This window comes from Bos javanicus, chromosome 1 (assembly GCF_032452875.1).
Source record: "Bos javanicus breed banteng chromosome 1, ARS-OSU_banteng_1.0, whole genome shotgun sequence".
In the NCBI taxonomy this organism is placed as follows: domain Eukaryota; kingdom Metazoa; phylum Chordata; class Mammalia; order Artiodactyla; family Bovidae; genus Bos; species Bos javanicus.
The window spans coordinates 107,506,945-107,526,052 of NC_083868.1; the positions used below are offsets into that span (position 1 = coordinate 107,506,945).

The 19,108-nt window shown below is 43.2% G+C and overlaps 1 protein-coding gene across 6 annotated transcripts in view; it reads right to left on the reverse strand.

Annotated features, from left to right (window-relative positions):
* Positions 1-1,114: 1,114 nt before the first annotated feature.
* Positions 1,115-19,108, reverse strand: part of SCHIP1 (schwannomin interacting protein 1) — a 180,131-nt gene continuing 162,137 nt past the window's right edge. For all 6 annotated transcript variants that reach the window (XM_061417359.1, XM_061417351.1, XM_061417345.1 and 3 more), the window contains 5 exons: positions 12,931-13,048; positions 10,192-10,389; positions 9,144-9,267; positions 6,523-6,616; positions 1,115-1,751 (listed from right to left, as the gene is read on the reverse strand). In XM_061417359.1, the coding sequence (XP_061273343.1) occupies positions 1,700-1,751; positions 6,523-6,616; positions 9,144-9,267; positions 10,192-10,389; positions 12,931-13,048 (586 nt within the window). In that variant the 3' untranslated portion in view covers positions 1,115-1,699. The remainder of the gene's footprint in view (positions 1,752-6,522; positions 6,617-9,143; positions 9,268-10,191; positions 10,390-12,930; positions 13,049-19,108) is intronic.

The window sequence follows — 19,108 nt, forward strand, 5'->3', positions numbered from 1 at the left end:
TTACTTAATACTTATCAGAATATTTTTAAAAAAGGAAAACGGAAACAGTGGATTAACCTTCTATCTTTGGATTATATCATGGACCTTATAGTGAAAACAGGTGGTCTGTGGGTGGTTCTGGAATGCTGACTGCTCATCTCTGCTTTAGTTTATGATTCTCTAATACCTACATGGACATTCGTTGATGACATTGATTTTCTGAAGTGTGTTAGTCGCTTAGCTGTGTCTGACACTTTGTGACCTTTTGGACTGTAGTCCGCCAGGCTCCTCTGTCCATAAAATTCTCCACGCAAGAATATTGGAGCGAGTAGCCATCTCCTCCTCCAGGGGATCTTCCCAACTCAGGGATCGAACCTGGGTCTCCTGCATTGCAGGCAAATTCTTTACTGTCGGAGCCACTGAAACTTTCTACCTACTGAGAAACACTCTGTAATTGCGTTAGACTTGGCATTTTTCTTCACGTGGCCAAAAGAAGTGATCAAAATGTGAAAAATGGCACCAGTTAGCCTTGGGAAAAGTGTAAATATAGGTGTCTTTTGTTCATGCGGCAAATGCGGTTTGGATGCAGCCATTGGCTCTGACAAGTCCAGCAGCTATTAAATCGTGTGTATGTGTTAGTTGCTTCAGTAGTGTCTGATTCTTTGCGACCCCATGATCTACAGCCCGAGAGGCTCCTCTGTCCATGGGATTCTGCAGGCAAGAACTGGAGAGGGTTGCCATTTCCTTCTCCAGGGGATCTTCCTGACCCAGGGATCACACCCACATCTCTTGTCTCCTGCACTGGCAGGCAGGTTCTTTACCATTGAGCCACAAGTGTTGAAATTACAACTGATAACTTTAAGCAGGGACGAACGTGCTGGCTCTGATGTTGTTGATATTGCCTTCTTTGGACCACACACACACACACACACACACACACACACACTCACACACTCACACTCACACACAGGCTCCCAACACTCCACAATCTTCCTGGCAATTCCCTGCACTGCCTGTTCTCTGGAGCCCTTTGTTTTTCACTGATAAAGGCTTCCAGTAGGAGATTTCAGTTGAGGAAGAGTGAAGACAGACATATATAGCCAGGGCTTGCTAGTGAGCAAAAAGACATATCCTATGAAACAAAGTTTTAATCTTTATTTTACATATTTATACATAAAACTTTTAAGGAACCCTCTGAATCCAACAGAATGTTAATAGCACATCTAAAAATGAACTTCAGGTAGTCAACATTCACAAAATGTTGAAAACTGATTAAAATATACATATTACGGAGAGCTACAACTTCACTACGAGGCAGGCATGTATTTTTTGACTTGGATAGCACCGTCATTTACAGTTCTTCTTTAAAACTACAGTGAAGAATGACAGCAGTCAATGGTAAAATACTGCTCCAACTCATAATCTCTAAACAAATAAAAATAAAGTTAAAACTACCCTCTTTGATTAACCATGACTTGTGGTGGTGTAAGTACTATACATTTTTTTGTAACAATATTTTATTAAAATGCCTGATATTGAGTGGCACAGTAAAAAAATTAAAATAAATTAAGAAGTAAAGGCCAATCACTGGACGTTAAGCTTCAGACATTATCAATGACTAACACTGATATTTGTTTCTGTGCCACCTTTAGCAACAGCATTTTTACAACCACAGAAGCAAAAGAAGGTCTAGCTTGTCCTCTGGTTGGATGGCTTCTTTTCACTTTGCAGGCATTTTCTCGGCCAGGTGCTTCTGTTGACTCTCGGCATGTCTGTGGAATGAATAACACATTATTTATCGCTGAGGAGGAAGATCCAAACTACTCTTCCATTGGCAGCTAAAACATCCTCCATAGTTAAATCACGGGAATCAAGAAACAGTACTCAATTCAAAAAAAGAGAGAAAAAAAAAAAAAAAGAAACAGTACTTAATTGAAATGAATGTGCCTTCTTTTGATTTTTTTTCATGGCCAAGCTGCCTGGCATGCAGGATCTGACCAGGAATTGAACCCGGGCCCCCTCTGCATTGGGAGCACGGTTTTAACCACTGGACCACCAGGGAAGTCCCTAACTTTGGATGGTGATGGATCTTAGATGTCCAACCAGGGACTGAAGCTGTGCCCTCAGCAGTGAAAGGGTGGAGTCCTAACCACTAGACTGCCAGGGAATTCCCTTCAATTTTTACATTCTATGTATGATTCCTTTTATCTAGTAAGTCACTGGATTAGCCTGAGACGTGTAGATGCCATTTTTCTTTGAGAAGAAAAGTGTTGTGTTTAAAAACGAAAAGGGAAAATTAACTAGGATAATTTATTCAGCAAATGTTTAATATGGTCTTCTCTGTGCCAGGCACACTGCTTCTGGTGATGGGGATTTGGTGGTGAGCAGACAATGAACTCTTTGTTCTCATGGGGCATATATTTCAATGGAAACAGACAAGAAAGGAACGGACAACAAACAAGGAGACAGCAGACAGAAAATAAGTGCTAAGCGAAAAAGTCAGAACAAGCTATTGTGACAGAAAGTTAACTGCACAACTACTTTATCTAAATATGCACAAAGATGCAAATTTAAGTATTAACAAGGCCCCTGTTAATAATACAATAATTCAATATCATTCTTACAAAGGATAGTAATGTCTTTAGAACAAATGATAGGCTTTGGTGGATGCAAAGATTTCCCATATTTGATACTCTTCCTCCCCTCAATTAGTCCTAAGGGCATGATTGTGTCAGTGAGGGTGGGGACAGGGCTGGGTAAACTTTCTTACTCATCAAGTCCTATCATGGCCTGTGAGCCCAAAGGCAGGCCAACCCAGCAGCTGGCCAGTGGAGTTAGAGACAGGGGAATGGCCAAGCTGCTGACATCACTCAAATAGGCACTAACCAAACGTCTTCTGGGAGAGTGGTAGGGTCTGAAGGTTGTAAGAAACAAATGTTTTGAAGGAGGATCTTAGGAAATTAAAAATTGGGCAAGAGAAAAGTTATCTAATGCTGTGCTTTCCAGCTGTAATCAAATGTTCGGGGGCAATTTCTGTGCACTGCCTTGACTTGGGTAGTCAGTGACATCAAGTGTAACTCACTGGTGTTAATGATGCAGAATGTTTCATATCTATGGCACAGGGAAGAAAACCACAAATATTTTCAGAAAAGGGAAGTGACAGTCGTGCCCTTGCCACATGCAGCAGCCCACAAATAATATTCTGATATTCACCGAACACTAAAGGGACTAGGGAAAAAAGATAACAATAGCACTGTATCCCCAAGAAAAATCATGCCTTTTAGCAGATCATCTTTTTTATGTGTGTAGAAGAATCTTGATTATTTTCATAAAGTAGCTCATGGGCCTCACTTGAACAAATTCAGCTCAAGAAATATTTTGATACCCAGTGGCTAAGATTCCATGTAGCTAATTAAATTATGGTTCTTATAGCAGCTTTAAATATGTATCTCTTTGTGTGAGTGTGTTGTGCAAACCTACAACACGAGGTTTTCTGAGAAACAAGGAAAGAACAGATAGGGAATAGCTTCAGAAAATATTGAGAGTTGGGTGTTATTTCTGAGACACATACAAGGGTGAATTTCATTAAAATTTTAGACAAAGGAGGGAAAGAGTTTCAGTTTATAAAACTAAAAGGTTCTCATCAACTATTTATATGAAAGTCTTTAGTAGAATTAATTTCACTCAAGCCCTACAAGAAGGAAATGGCAACCCACTCCAGTGTTCTTGCCTGGAGAATCCCAGGGACGGGGGAGCCTGGTGGGCTGGCGTCTATGGGGTCACACAGAGTCGGACACGACTGACATGACTTAGCAGCAGCAGCAGTAGCAGCAGCAAGCCCTACAAGAACTCCTTTACATCAACAATCACTTTTGAGGACTTACTATGTGTTTGGCAGCCCCTGTCTTAGGCTCTGAGGACTCTGAAATGAATGAAAATAAACATTGTGTCTGAAGCTGAAGATCTAATACTTTGGCCACCTGATGTGAAGAACCGACTCATTGGAAAAGACCCTGATGCTGGGAAAGATTGAAGGCAGGAGCACAAGGGGGCGACAGAGGATGAGATGGTTGGATGGCATCATGGAGTCAAAGGACATGAGTTTGAGCAAGCTCTGGGAGACAGTAGAGGTCAGGGAAGCCTGGTGTACTGCAGTCTATGGAGTCGCAAAGAGTTGGACATGACATAGCAACTGAACAACACAGCCAGGCTGGGAGAGACAGCAAACAAATGAAACATAATATGATCAGGCCCCACTTGGGAGGAATGCCGTGCTGCCAGAAGCACAAAGAGGGTCCTAGGCCAGTCTTGGGGGTTCAGGGAGCACTACTTCAAAGAATTATCTAAACCTGTGGTTTTCGAATTAGGCTTTCCTGATGACTCCTGTATTGGAGTCATCAGGAAAGCTTTAAAAAACTTCTAATGCACAGAAGTCCCTGTCTCACAGAATAGTTAAATCAGAACCTCTGGCAGTGAGACCCAGGCATCAATATTTTAAAAGCTCCCCCGGTGATTCCAATGTGCAACTGAAATTGAGAACCATGGACCTGAACTGACACCTGAATGGTAGGAGCTGGACAGGTAAAGGGAGCAGGTGAGCAGGGCTTCCTGGTAGCCATGCTCTCAGTCTCTGGGATCTGGCTGCAACATTCTGGCATGGCCACCTTTGGGGAAGTTGAAGTATATTTAGATTCCCCCCACCCCGTCCAGCTCCATGAGCAAAATTATATTTTTGCAGCCAGAAATGGACATAGAAACTACTCCCCACCTGCTCTTGTTTCAAGGGTTCCTCCAACACCTTTAAATAAGTGACTCCTCTTCTCTAAACCCCATGGTTCTGCCCTCCTGTCTCCCACGATCATACCATCTGCAGAGTAAACACAGAACACTGCAGACCCAGGTAAAAGCTGAGCATTCCGAGGAGAGGGAGGAGCCTCTGAATGTCTTCCTTGCACCAAGGAATGCCAGCACTGCTCTGAGGGACAGAGAAACTGCCCTCTGTTACCACTGGCAAGTCACAGAACTGATGAAAGAGTTTACGTATTTTTCAGAAGGTGCATGTCCTTGTACAGTTTACTACTGATTTCCCATAATCTTTTTTTTTTTTAATAATTTTATTTATTTATTAGCTGTGCTGGGTCTTTTGTTACTGCATGTGCTTTTCTCTAGTTGTGGGGAGCAGGGGTCACTCTTTAGTTGCCTTGTGTGGGATTCTCACCATGGTGGCTTCTCTTATTGTGGAGCACGGGCTCTAGGGCACTGGTCTGCAGTAATTGCGGCTCACAGGCTCTAGAGCAGAGGCTCAACAGATGTGGCTCAGCGGCTAAGTTGCTCTAAAGCTCCTGGACCAGGGATTGAACCCCTGTCTCCTGAATTGGCAGGTGGATTTCTTTACCCGTGGGCCACAAGGGAAGCCCCTGATTTCCCATAATCTTAACCCCTATATGCAAAGTTCTTAGCCTAACAAAAAGGGAGGTGTCTTACAATTGCTGGTGCAGTGCCTGAATATATCTGTAGGGGGCAGTAACAATATTTGAGTGGTACCCTATTTCAGATGTAGGCAAACATGCTAAGAAGGTAGGAGAAGACCTTCTGGTTTTTTGTTTGTTTGTTTTTGTTAGGAGCAATGGCAATAACATCCAAAGCATGTGAAACAGAGTGCTGCCCATAGGTCTTGAAAAACAAACTTTAAACATAGTTCTGTAGCCTTTATTTTGCTACCTGAGCTATTTTTATAACGTTGCATTTGGGAAAATATTTTACGCAGTGTCTCACACAGAGAAGAGGTCCCTGTGGTTGAATGCTGAGAGCACTGTCACTACATATGTTGCCAAGCTTCCCTTGGATGGTTCTGGATCACATGGTTAATTCCTTATGTTATTGTGACAAGCAGTTTTCTTTCTTTCTTTGGGAGCCTCTACTCTCTGAATACCATTTCTGGGATTAATAGTAATTGTTGCCTTGCGGCTTAAAGACTTCCTATAAACTGACTCAGAAAAGGTGTCATAAGACTGTAGGAATGCTCACAGTTTTTTAATGCACTTCACATACTTATTGTGAGAGGCGTTTCCACAAAGAAAATGACAAAGAAATGCAAGATCTTGACCAGCATTAGTCTAGTTTCCCTATTCCCCAGGGAAGGAGGCATTCTTCACCTCTTTACAGAGAGGGGGCCTGGAGCCAGGCTCAGCTAGAAACCCAAGTCTTGGAGTCTCCCCATGGTGAGAGCAATCTGGTGGTACTGGTGCTGTGGAAAGATGCCAGGGTCCTTGCCTTCTGGGCATGGCAGATGTCATCAGGAGTTGGGTCAGATAACAGCAAGTGCCACTTGGGGGCACCCACCATGTGCTGGAAACATGCCAGCATGGAAGGGCTTAGGGACAACTCCCCAGGGGATCTTCCCGACCCAGGGATCAAACCCTCATCTCCCGTGTTGGCAGGCAGTTTCTTTACCACTAGCACCACCTCACTCCTGCCTTAATTCTTAAGCTTCTAATCATCCCGGGCTTCTTTCCTTTTTGGGAAGGGTGAGGCCCCACTGACCTGGTCAAGTCCTCGATGTCCACCAGCATGGCGTCCTGCTCCGTGTGCAGCTCATCTCGGATAAGGAGCAGCTGGACCAGCTCTTCATTCAAGCCTGGGGCAAAGGAAGGAGAGCAATAGAAATAGATAAAGCTGCAACAAAGTCAGGATATGAAACTACGTATGGACCACTGTATGTGTACCATATACACACACACATATATACAAACAGCTAAACACAGGAAGAAAGTATTTTTGCTGAAATGTTAGGGTTCTCATTAGTTTCTCAGAAGCTCAGGAGAAGTCACCCATTTGAGAGTACTAGTTTGCCTACTTACAGAAGTGTTGGAAGAAAAGGAGTATGAAGTAAATCCAGTTACATTCACATTAATGTGGGAAAAGAAGTGGTTAGCTGTTAGGAAAGTAGCTCGTTAGAAGAAGCGGGATTTTATTTTGAAGATACGTGAGTGTAAAAGTCTGGGGCATGTTGAGTTTTCCACTGTTCATCTTCAGGGGGTTCCAGCCACACTGAGAGCTGGAGGGGCTGCCACACCTGACGGGCACCACATAAGATGCCCAGCTGGAGAGGGAGAGGCCCGAGGATGCTCCAAGGTTACCTGGGGCCACGAGGAGGAGCAGCTCAACGTGCAGGCTGTTCAAAGAAAGAGTAATATCTAAAGATGTGGGAGAATGAAATACGAAGGACCTGAAGAAATAATCCCTGGTCTCCAGACAACAGGTGCTGAGGAAAAGACTCCTTAGGATTTATACTGGGAATAAAATAGATGGAAACATGGCTAGTCTTCCTGAAATCTGTGCACTGGGTTAATCTGGCTTCTGCCATTGGAAAATATAAACAAGCCCGGGGCTGCTTCTTGCTTTTTCCCCTCATACTGACTTAGAACAAAAGCTTCTGGGTCTGAACACATGCACATGTGGGGAGAGCATTCATTTGGCAAGAGCTCTAGGCCCAGCAACAAAAGAAAGGAAGAGGGTACTCAGCAAGGTCCTCCTTGAAAACGCTGGATTCAGACCTGAAATGATGCATTTACCTGCCTTTAGTTCAGATTTGTTTCCAATTTTAAAAAGGAGGAAAAAAAATCATACAAAGAAATCTAAAACTTCCTGTACTCCTGAAAAGGACTAGCTGGCAATGTTATTATTTAAAAGTCTAAGGAAGATATTTCGATGGTAAGAGATCAGAAAGCCTTTTAAATCCTTGAAGGAAAAATACTCCTAGTAATTTATTCTCAATGAAAATGAAAATGTAGTAGAACTTCAAAAAAAATCCTATGAATCTATGGTTTCCTAATTAAAATGTGAATCTTTTCTTTTGATTTTAAAATACTGAAGGTATTGGGTTAAGAAGTTAAGACTCTGTGCTTGCACTGCTGTGGCTGTGAGTGATCCCTCGGGGAACTAAGATCCCTCATGCTGCCTGGTGTGATTGCCCCACCTCCCCAAAATACTGAAGGTATTAAATTGCCACTGCGCATTTTATTTTTCTAGTGAGTTCTTAGGGCAGCTTTCTATACTGGCATAGTGCATGCGAATGTCTTTTCTATATGAAGTTTAAAATTTTTTATTATGGACATTTTCAAAGTGATACAAAAGCAAAGAGACGTGTTTAATGAATCCCCTTGCCCTATGCATCCAATCAGCTTCAAAAATAATCAACTCCTGGCCAGTTGTAACTGACCTTTCTCCCCTTCTCCAGTGAGGTCATTTTAAAGTGAGTTTCAGACATCCTATTGTTTCATACATAAATGCTTCAGTATGCATCTCTAAAGACAGGGCTTTTTAAAAAAATTAACATAACCATAATGCCTTTATTGTACCTGAATAAGTCAATACATCTTTAATAAAACATTTAGTCAGTGTTCAAATTTCCCCACTTGGTTCCCAAATGCTTTTTTATAGTTGGTTTGCATTGGGTTGGCATGTCTTTTAGGTGGTTTTAATCTATCAGCAATGGACTTTATGGACTCATATGTTTCAAGGCTGGAGTGCTCGAGAGTTCATCTGGACTCAGCAAGATGCCCCAGTGATTGAGCTCTCTCTGTTACTGGCCCAGCACGTGCCCTTCTCTGCACAACCAGCTGAGTGAATGCCACTCACTCACCACAACTCCCAGCACATTTCCGGCAGAGGTCCTTCTTTACTCTGGGGGTAAAAGGCCCACTCCTTCTCACCCTAAAATTTTCACCTATCAGTCCTATACACTTTCCACCTGAAGTCCCACAACATAAGCTGTTTTGGATCTGATGAGTTAAAATAAATGTACATACAAATAAAGCTGAGCATATAATTGTATTCGTATAATACATATACAAATATATATAAATATAATAAAAGACCTGGACCTACTAAATTGTATTCTACAAACAGGTGTTGTAAGCCAACTATATGCCAGGCACTGTGCTAAAAGCTGGGGATTTCAGATGAATAAAAAGGACCCTTAATCTCTGTGAATCTTGAAAAAGTCTTAAAGTTTCTCAACATTTTATAGTCACAAATCAAAGGAAAAAAGAGAGCGTCGATTCTCTTCCTTTCCTTGCAAGGGCAAAGAGGGCCCCAAGGAAACGTGATATCCCATGATATTTAACAATCATATCCCATTTGCCAGAGTGTCTCACACTTACTTTCTATCTGGGAATGGAGATCATTGACTATCACTTGTAGCTGCCCAAGAGTCATGTCTCTCAGGTCAGTGGGCTTTAAACTTCTTTTCATCAAGCATTCACTTATATGAGGCAAGTGTGGCAGCTGAAGACACAAAGGGAAGAAACAGATGAGAGCAGAGCAGTAAGCACACTGAATACAGGACCGAGTTTTCTCCTAAAAAACCCACCTTCACTCACCCACTTCAGGGTCCTCACTGAAAAGCTTTCCCTGTCTGACTTTTCCAATGCAAGGCCCTCCATTCACACATCACACATTCTCAAATGTTATCAGCATCATAATGGGACACTACTCAAATCAAATGCCTTTGGACTGGTCTACAACTTAGAGTCAATAATTAGATCCACAAATGAATTACCAGGGAGCTCAAGCAGTATCAGTTACATAGATTAAATTATTATGATCCATTATTTATTAATTAATAGCATGCTACAAGCACTGTGCCAAGTGCTTTGAACACTTTTTCCACTGAACTCTCACAATCATGCTCTGACACAGGTGTTATTATTATCCCCATTTTGCAGATGAGAAAACTGAGACTTGCCCAGAGCCCCACAGTAGATGGATGGCAGGGCTCGTCTTAAGCTCCAAAGGTCAGGACCTTTGTCCACTCTATCATACTGTCTTCACTAAACAGTAGGAACAAAGAGTTAAAGCAATAGTGAGTTTGCCACAGCAATGGGTTCTTAAACTGAGACTGCTTTAAAGGAATTAAAATATTCTCACAACAGCTAATACTGCCCCGAAAACAGAGTAGATATGAATGGGGAGCAAAGTTTACGTTTGTGAAATCTGTAGCTTATGCATCCTTCTGTGATACAGTAGGAAGGAAAAAGAAACAGACTTAAATATTTCTCAATGACGTTTTACACAGTGCCTTCTAGAAACCCAAGTTTGCATAACTCTGGGAAAGGACTGAGACAGCCTCAACCTTTTGCAGCCAACACTCGCCAGCCAACCACGGCATGCAAGCCCCCAGTCAGTTGCGTTTCAGCGCTTGCTGCTTACGAGATCAGCGACGGGAGACTTTTTCCTGTTCTGTTTTTCCACTTCTACTTGCATTTTGGCCATTGGTTTGGCCATGGCAAGGGCCATTTTGGCTTCGGCTTGCAATTTCTTTTGCCTTGTGAGGAAATCCATGTCATCCAGGGATTCGGATTCTTCTTCAGTAGTGTCTCTGTCTGAATAGGAAGAGCTCTGTTTGCTCTGCGAAGGGAAAAAAAGCAGCACCTGAGCTTTGTGTGCTGGGTACCACCTTTGGAGATGGACTATAGCCTTCCCTGAGCCCTCTCTCAGAGCGGCCAAGAGTCCGCTCCATCAACACAACTCGTGATTTGATCTGTACTAATCACAAATAACTTTTATTGAATGATTATTTATTTACCATTAGCATTTAATGGGTCAGGAGATTCCCCTGGAGGAGAGCATGGCAACCCACTCCAGTATGCTTGCCTGGAGAATCCCATGAACAGAGGAGCCTGGGGGGCTACAGTCCAGGGGGTCAAAAAGAGTTGGACAGGGCGGAAACAGCTTAGCACACAGCATTTAATGGAAACAATGTGCTAGCATTGTTCTAAGTTCTTTGCATATTATTTTTTTGCATTTATTTATTTGCTACTTTATATTTAATAATTGTATTTCAATATAATTGGAGAAGGCAATGGCAACCCACTCCACTACTCTTGCCTGGAAAATCCCATGGATGGAGGAGCCTGGTGGGCTGCAGTCCATGGGGTAGCTGGGAGTCCTACATGACGAGCAACTTCACTTTCACTTTTCACTTTCATGCACTGGAGAAGGAAATGACAACCCACTCCAGTGTTCTTGCCTGGAGAATCCCAGGGACGGGGGAGCCTGGTGGGCTGCCATCTCTGGGGTCGCACAGAGTTGGACACGACGGAAGCGACTTAGCAGCAGTAGCAGTAGCAGCAATATAATTATTTTTTAACTTTTTAACTAATTTTTATTGGCATATAGTTCCTTTACAATGTGGTATTAATTTTTGCTGTACAACAAAGTGACTCAGTTATATGTATGTGTGTGTATATATATATACACTCCTCTTTTTTAGCAAGTAACATTTTCAAAGGTAGTTTATCTCCGTAGTATCAATAAAAGGCTGATTTTAGCATAAAAAGTAACATAATTAATAATAGGGAAAATATATATTTATAACAAACTTGAGACTTTTCTTTCTTACTCTCAAAACTTTCTTGAAGTGAACAGACTACAGCAAAATATTTCACCCAGAGCTAAGGTGGTGTGTTACTCCCCAAGTGGACAGGATCTCAGCTATCCAAAGAAGTTCTCATGTGGCACTGTACTTAACAACTAACACAGTTTCCTGTTAGTTGGTCTTCGATAAGAAAGGTGCTGGATAGAGCTCCCAGAGAGTAAAGAAATTCAGGAACAAGCACTCAGGATCATCAAGCCATCTTTTATATAAGTGTGCAAGGAAAAGTGTTGTTTAGTTGCTAAGTCGAGTCCCACTCGTTGCGACACCATGGGCTGTAGCCCGCCAGTCTTCTCCATCCATGGGCAAGAATACTGGAGTGGGTTGTCATTTCCTTCTCCAGGGGATCTTCCCGACCCAGACATCTGACCTTTGTCTCCAGCTTGGCAAGCGGACCCTTTACCGCTGAGCCACCAGGGAAACCCCGCAAGGAAAAGTAAGCAATGCTTAACCCACATTATCTTTCGGGTTTCTCTGAGTGGTATTTTAAAATGTGTCCACTGCTAGTCTATGCTCATATTTCTAAGACCAGTGGGGAAGGAATGGTATCTAGCACATTTTCTATTTTTTTATTTACCGCATTAAATTAACTTTTATTGGCATATAGTTGCTTTACAATATTGTGTTAGTTTCTGCCCTATAGCAAAGTGAATCAACGATATGTTTACATATATCCCCTCTTTTTTGGATTTCCTTTCCATTTAGGTCACCATAGAGCACTGAGTAAAGTTCCTTGTGTTGTACAGTAGGTTCTCATTAGTTATCTACTTTACAGCTAGTAGTGTATATATATCAATCCCAATCTCCCAATTCATCACCCCCTTTCTCCTTTCCCCTCCAGCATCCAGATGTTCTCTACATCTGTGTCTCTATTTCTGTGTTGCAATAAGATAATCTATACCATTTTTCTAGATTCCACATTATGTGTTAATAATATAACAAATGATATTTGTTTTTCTCTTTCTGACTAATTCAGTCTTATGACAGTCTCTAGGTCTATCCAGGTCTCTGCAAATGGCACCATTTCATTCCTTTTTATAGCATATTTTCTTTTATAATTTTTAGGGCCTATGTGATTTTCTTGATGATTTAATACGAAAGTAGTTGCTAACTTTAACAGAACTTAAGTATCCTCAGATCACAGTTTTAAGTTTTCAATCACTCAAATTTTAGGAGCATCTCATGTTAAGAAGGGCTTCCCCAATGGCTCAGGCAATAAAGAATCTCCTGCAGTGCAGGAGACAGGAAGATCCCCTGGAGAAGGGAATGGCTTCCCACTCTTGTATTCTCGCCTGGAAAATTCCATGGACAGAGGAGCCTGGTAGACTACATACAGTCCATGGGGTTGCAAGAATCAGACACGAATGAGTGACTTTCACACTTCACATGTTAAGAAATGTCATGAGACATCTGTTTTTAAATCTCTGCAATGTTTGTTCCTGATCAACAATAGAAAAGAAGCTAAGTGACCAGGAAAGCACACTCTGAACCTCAGTGGCAGCTTGGAGACTCACCATGGGAGACAAGGGGGTGTCCAGGCTGGTTTCAGTCTTGCTGTCATCAGCATCGCTGTCCTTATCACTGCCGCTATCGTTGACAAAGCAAATCTGCAGGTTCATCCCACTCTGCAGGCTGGGCAGAAGCAAACAGAACACTAATTCCACTCAGCTATTTGTTATCCGGCAGCATCCAAAAACAGTCTGGTTTTGCTAGAGAAAGCAGTTTAATGTGTTCTTCACAGGGAGCAGTGAGTGATCAATATTATGCCCAATTCATAAATGGTAACTTTTACTAGAGGATAAGAAAGATACATTGATAAACAGTAAGGTGATAACTTTTAACTCCTATTGTAGTAGCTTTTTTCCACACAGAAATTCATTGTTGTTTGAAAACTAATTTCAAGCCACATTATAGCACCCGGCACAATACCAAACACATAGTCGGTACATGATAAAAATGTGTTGAGACACTGAGTTTACATTTTTGTCGATGAAGGTGAATGGATCCTCAGCCAAACAGGGCTGCCTGGTGTCATCTAATGTCCTGCCCCATGGGGACAATCCAAAGATGCTCATTAAAGCCAGCATCCCAGGGCCAGAGCTCTCAGAAAAAAAGACTTTTTTTTTTGCCTCAAATAGAAAAAGATCAGCTATCAGACAAGTTGATCTTTGCATCTCTCACTGTGACAATAATGCCAGAGCTGATTAGGCGTTAGGAAAATTTTATTTGAGGCAGTTGCCAAAAGTCAACTGAGGGAGCTCATTTATGTCATTAAGGAAAAAAAAAAAACACCAGAGGTTCACCCTAGAGAAACTTTAGGAAACTTCCAACCTAGTTATAAAGGCACAACGTTGGAACACAGCAAGGCTCTGTAGACCACCTGGCGCCCCGAGCCTCAGAGGCAGAGATGTCTTGGGAGTTCATTATGTTTGTGGCGAATCCGGGAAGCTCCAGGAGGGATGTTTCTGGAAATGTGGTCACAAAGGGCCGCCAGGCTGTGTATCTGCCACACACACAGCCAGGCTGAGGATCCAACTCTGTGTCCTAATGCTCATTTGAAGGCCAACACGTTTCATGACTTTGACAACAAAGAGTTTTTCAAGAAGCACTTTTTATTTTCTATTTGAGGCAAAAAGAAGCATCCGTAGTGTCTCCAGCCTGTGTGTAAGCTTTGAGAAAGAAAAAGCAGAAAGAAACTCCTTAAGCAGCAGGGGTCCTAAGGAGGGTAGTGTAAGCCAGGTTTAGAACAGTGGACGCTGAATCTGCTCTGGCATTACTGTCACAGTGAGAGACGCAAAGATCAACTCGTCTGATAGCTGAAATTTGCATTTTTAAAAAATTCCAGTGGGTAGGGATGCTCTGTACAAAATGCTCAGATGACTCACTGAAAGCACTGGTTTGATTGAAAACAATGCAGAAGTCAGAAAAAGTACTGATTTAACACAGGCACCACTGTTACGTGTATGTACTGCCCCCTGTTGTTAACTTCTGTGATTACTGAGAGTCCCAATTTATTTCCCCAGGAAGGAAATGCAGCCTTTCTTTCAGTAGGTCCAATTCTGTTGCTCCCCACCCTCCTGTGCAGGCCAGCAGAGTCAGGCCCAGGGCTGGCTGCAGAAGGTGACAGGTTCTTCTGTGATCAGCTGAGGGTGCTTGGAATCAGCAGGACTTAGGTTCGAATTCTCACTTCATTCCCTAAGCACAATACTCAATCTGTATCCTCATCTGTAAAACAGGGTGTCTAATTTAGTACTTTGTAAGAAGGAAGCTCCAATACTTTGGCCACCTGATGCAAAGGGCTGACTCACTGGAAAAGACTGTGATGCTGGGAAAGATTGAAGGCAAGAGGAGAAGGGGATGACAGAGGACGAGATGGTTGGATGGCATCACCGACTCAAATGGACATGCGTTGGTGGACTCAATGGATTAAATGGACACAATGAACAAACTCCAAGAGATAGTGAAGCACAGGGAATCCTGGTGTGCTGCAGTCCATGGGGTCGCAGAGGGTTGGACGTAACCAAGCGACAGAAAGACTGAAGGTGGGAGAAGGGGACCACAGAGGATGAGATGGTTGGATGGCACCACCGACTCAATCTACACGAGTGAGTAAACTCCAGGAGTTGGTGATGGACAGGGAGGCCTGGCGTGCTGCAGTCCACGGGGTCACAAAGAGTTGGACACGACTGAGTGACTGAACTGAACTGAGTGACAGAACAACAAAGAAAGATGAGAGGATTTAGCTCAGAGCTGGCATAGGACAGGTGGTTTTTACGCGTTCATCATCCTCCTCTCTACTTTCTGAAAGCCTACACAAAGGAACACAGGATTTTTTTTTTTATACATACACAGATGCTTTACTAGTATATTATGCATGTTATAAATAGGTTACTATATACATTTTTGAATGATAAGATTATTTCAAATGAATGGAACAGGATTTTAAAGGTGATGTGACTTTGTAAAGAGACCCTTGAAGTCAGGTACTTGAACACCTGGCCTGTCACAGCAATTCCTGATGCACAACTGACTCTCTGAGAGCGTCCTGAGCTGACTTGAACTGTTAGGCAGCTTGAACATTTATTGAGATGGAACTTGTCTCCTTTCAATTTTCTTCCATTAGAATATTTTTTTCTGGAGTAATCTAATATGTTCAGGTTACCCTTTGATCCCATATAAATGAAGCTTTAAAATTCATTGTTTGTAGTTGGTAAAAAATTTTTTTAAAAGTCAACCATTTTTAACAATAAAACTCAAGATCCATGGATTGGACAATAGTGGGAAATAAAAGTGCAAATTAAAAACAGACATATTTTAAAATAAAGACATTTCAAATTAAACCTAATTTGAATCTAGAATTATATCAGTTCAGTTCAGTCACTCAGTCGTGTCCGACTCTCTGTGACCCCATGAATCCAGCACGCCAGGCCTCCCTGTCCATCACCAACTCCCAGAGTTTACTCAAACTCATGTGCATTGAGTCGGTGATGCCATCCTGCCATCTCATCCTCTGTCATCCCCTTCTCCTCCTGCCCCCAATCCCTCCCAGCATCAGAGTCTTTTCCAATGAGTCAACTCTTTGCATGAGGTGGCCAAAGTACTGGAGTTTCAGCTTTAGCATCATTCCTTCCAAAGAATACCTAGGACCGATCTCCTTTAGAATTATATTGTATTTCCTATTTCTAGAATAAAGTCTTGAAGAGTAGATGATACTACATAAACAGATTATAAACACACAAAATTACCTATAATACCATTGCAAAATAAAGTTTAAAACATCCAAAGAAATATATTTCATTCTGAAGAAAGCTTGATCATAAATTCTGATGTTTTGCCCCCAAACTGACCTTTGTGCTAAGGACCTTAGACCTAAATCAACCATCCCACACAGGGTTTCTAACTCAGGAAAGGCAAAGAAAAAAAAAAAGGGAAGGATTTAGTAGTTGGAGCAAAATGAAAAAAAAACACCTCAGGTAGAAATTCAGAAAATCGCCTTAGTAACACATTATCACCGTGGGAAGCTGTGCAGACCTTCTTACAGGGCGAGCCTTATAATTCCTTGTAGCGGTAATCATCAAGAATGTTACTCTCAGGAAAAGGAAATTATATGACACAGCAGCTAATAGTTCAGCAGGGATTTTAGTAAAGACATCTTAAAACAGACTCAGGTTTCAAGGAGGATTTGTTTGCCTTTAGCCTTTAAGCGGGTTTAAGATGAAGGCGGCTTTTAGGAAGACTCGACCACAGCTCCAAGCAGCGGCCGGGCTGTAGGGTGAGTGGGCTCCCCTGGTGCTGCTCAGGGTCTCTGTGCTGCAGGGTCGGGGACCATGACCCCTGTTTGGGGCCCCTTCCCACCCTGGGGAGGCATGGCCGCCCTGAGGCTCTTCCTCTGGCCGCCTGGAGCCCAGGCCTCTGTCCTTCCCACTACTGTGGGGCCTCACTCACAACAAGGCTACACAGTCTTGGGAAATTCCAGCAGTTGGGGGGCTAATTTGCCTGGATCTCTCCAGCACAGTCTGAGGTGAAAACAAAACACCGTCCTCTTCTTGTTAATTAGTGTATAATTGAAAGCATCCAATTCGAGGTTACTTGATGTTTGGAGTGGCGCTTGGCAGACTGCTACGTGCAAAAGGCTGCTTGACATGTGTCTTGCCTTGGATTTGATTTCTGGAAGGTCTGTGTCCTGGTCACCCCAGGAACTGCTCCTCCTTATGCCACGAACAACCATACTGTTGGCCCAGGGTTACTGACAGGGAGCCAAGCGCCTGAGAAGGGGCTGTCCTAGATGAAGAAGGCCCAGAAATGCAAAGAGATAAAAAGACCAAGTGTGTCTTCTGGACGTCCCTGTGAGTTCATGTGGCTTTTTGAGTTCCTATCACCCAGAATTAGGAAGGCATTTAGTTGAGAGGCTGTTCAGCCTCAGTGTCCTCTTGGCATTCATAGTGAGGGAAGCTGTTACTTGGGGCTTCCTGGGTGGCTCAATCTGCCTGTAACTCAGGAGACTCAGGTTCGATTCCTGAGTTGGGAAGATCCTCTGGAGGAGGGCATGGCAACCCACTCCAGTATTCTGCCCTGGAGAATCCCTATGGTCAGAGGAGCCTGGTGGGTTATAGTCCATGGGGCTGCAAAGAGTTGAACACGACTGAGTGACTAAGCACAGCATAGCATTTACATATATAGGGTTTCCCAGGTGGCTAAGTGGAAAGAATTCCCCTGTAGTGTATGAGACCTGGGTTCAATCCCTGGGTCAGGAAGATGCCCTGGAGGAGGGCATGGCAACCCACTCCAGTATTCTTGCCTGGAGAATCCCATGGACGGAGGAGCCTGGCGGGCTACAGTCCATAGGGTCGAAAAGACTTGGACATGACTGAAGTGACTAAGCAGCAGCAAACTGTTACTTAGAAAATGTTTGCACTGATTTCTCATTACCATCACCAGACATATTATGAAAAAACACACAGAATTGAGAGAATGATGGAGTAGCAAAGATCTTACCTCCTAAGAAACCTAGCTACCTGGTGATAACATTTGGTAGAAAGATAATACTTTTTTTCCCTTCACAATACAAGGAAAAGACCAGTTTACTCCCTGGAAGAAGTGATGGCTGGTCCTAAAGTTTGCTGTGACTTCTACTGGGGGCAGCAGCATTGGAAACCCAGCCTTTGTCCTGGCCTTGGGTTTCGATGACTGAGAGTGGCCTGATGTGATGGCCAGCTCCAAAACCCAGAATTAATTTTGTGTGTCTCAATTTTAGAAACAGGAATCTCCAGCACCAGCTGAAACTTCCCGCATTCACACAGAAATGTTTAAGATTCTTTGGTTCTATACCCTACACCACACGTTGGTTAACTTCACCTGGACAGTTGCATTAAATGTGAGTTTAAAAGTATGTTCACTACTTTCTTGCCCTGGGTTGAACAACCATCTGTGGATTACGGGCAAGGCGTGCTCAGTCGCTCAGTCATGTCCGACTCTTTGTGACCCTATGGACTGCAGCCTGCCAGGCTCCTCTGTCCATGAGATCTTCCAGGCAAGAATACTGCAGTGGGTTGCCATTTCCCTCTCCAGGAATGGACAAGACAGGGGTTACTTAAAGAACTCAGATATCTTGCCCCTGATCTGTAACAGCCTGATTGTTAAAATGTCACAATTCTTCTCTTCCCTCTGTCTGCTCCCTCTGTAATAAGATTGTGGCTTCTCCATCCAGAGGTAGAGTCTATCTCCTGATCCCTGGGATGCCCTCCTGATCTGCCATGGCCAAAAGAGTGCAGAGGAAGTGATGGCGTTAGAGTTCTGAGTCTCCCCCTGCAGGGAAGCTGCCAATGCCCAGGTCCGGCTCGGCCTGCTGGCAGAAGACAGGCTTTGTAGCACAGAGCTCAAGTGGCAATTGTCCCAGCTAAGGCCCCAGGCACCTGAGAGAGCTGTGAAGAGCAGTAGAGCACCTTGCCAACCCATAGCTGACCACAGACCAGGAGGAAGCCCCATGTGAACCCAGGTCTGACCAGCAGTAGAAATCAATGCTTATCATCTGATGCCACTGATGTGGGTGGGTTTTTTATTATATATCATCACTGTGGCAGCAGATAACTGGTGAAAGGTTACAAAGCAAGACTACAGGCTGTACCTCCAGTGGCCTTTCCCCCATACTGCACTTAATCTCAGGTGTGGATTTATCAAGTCTTGCCTGTGATG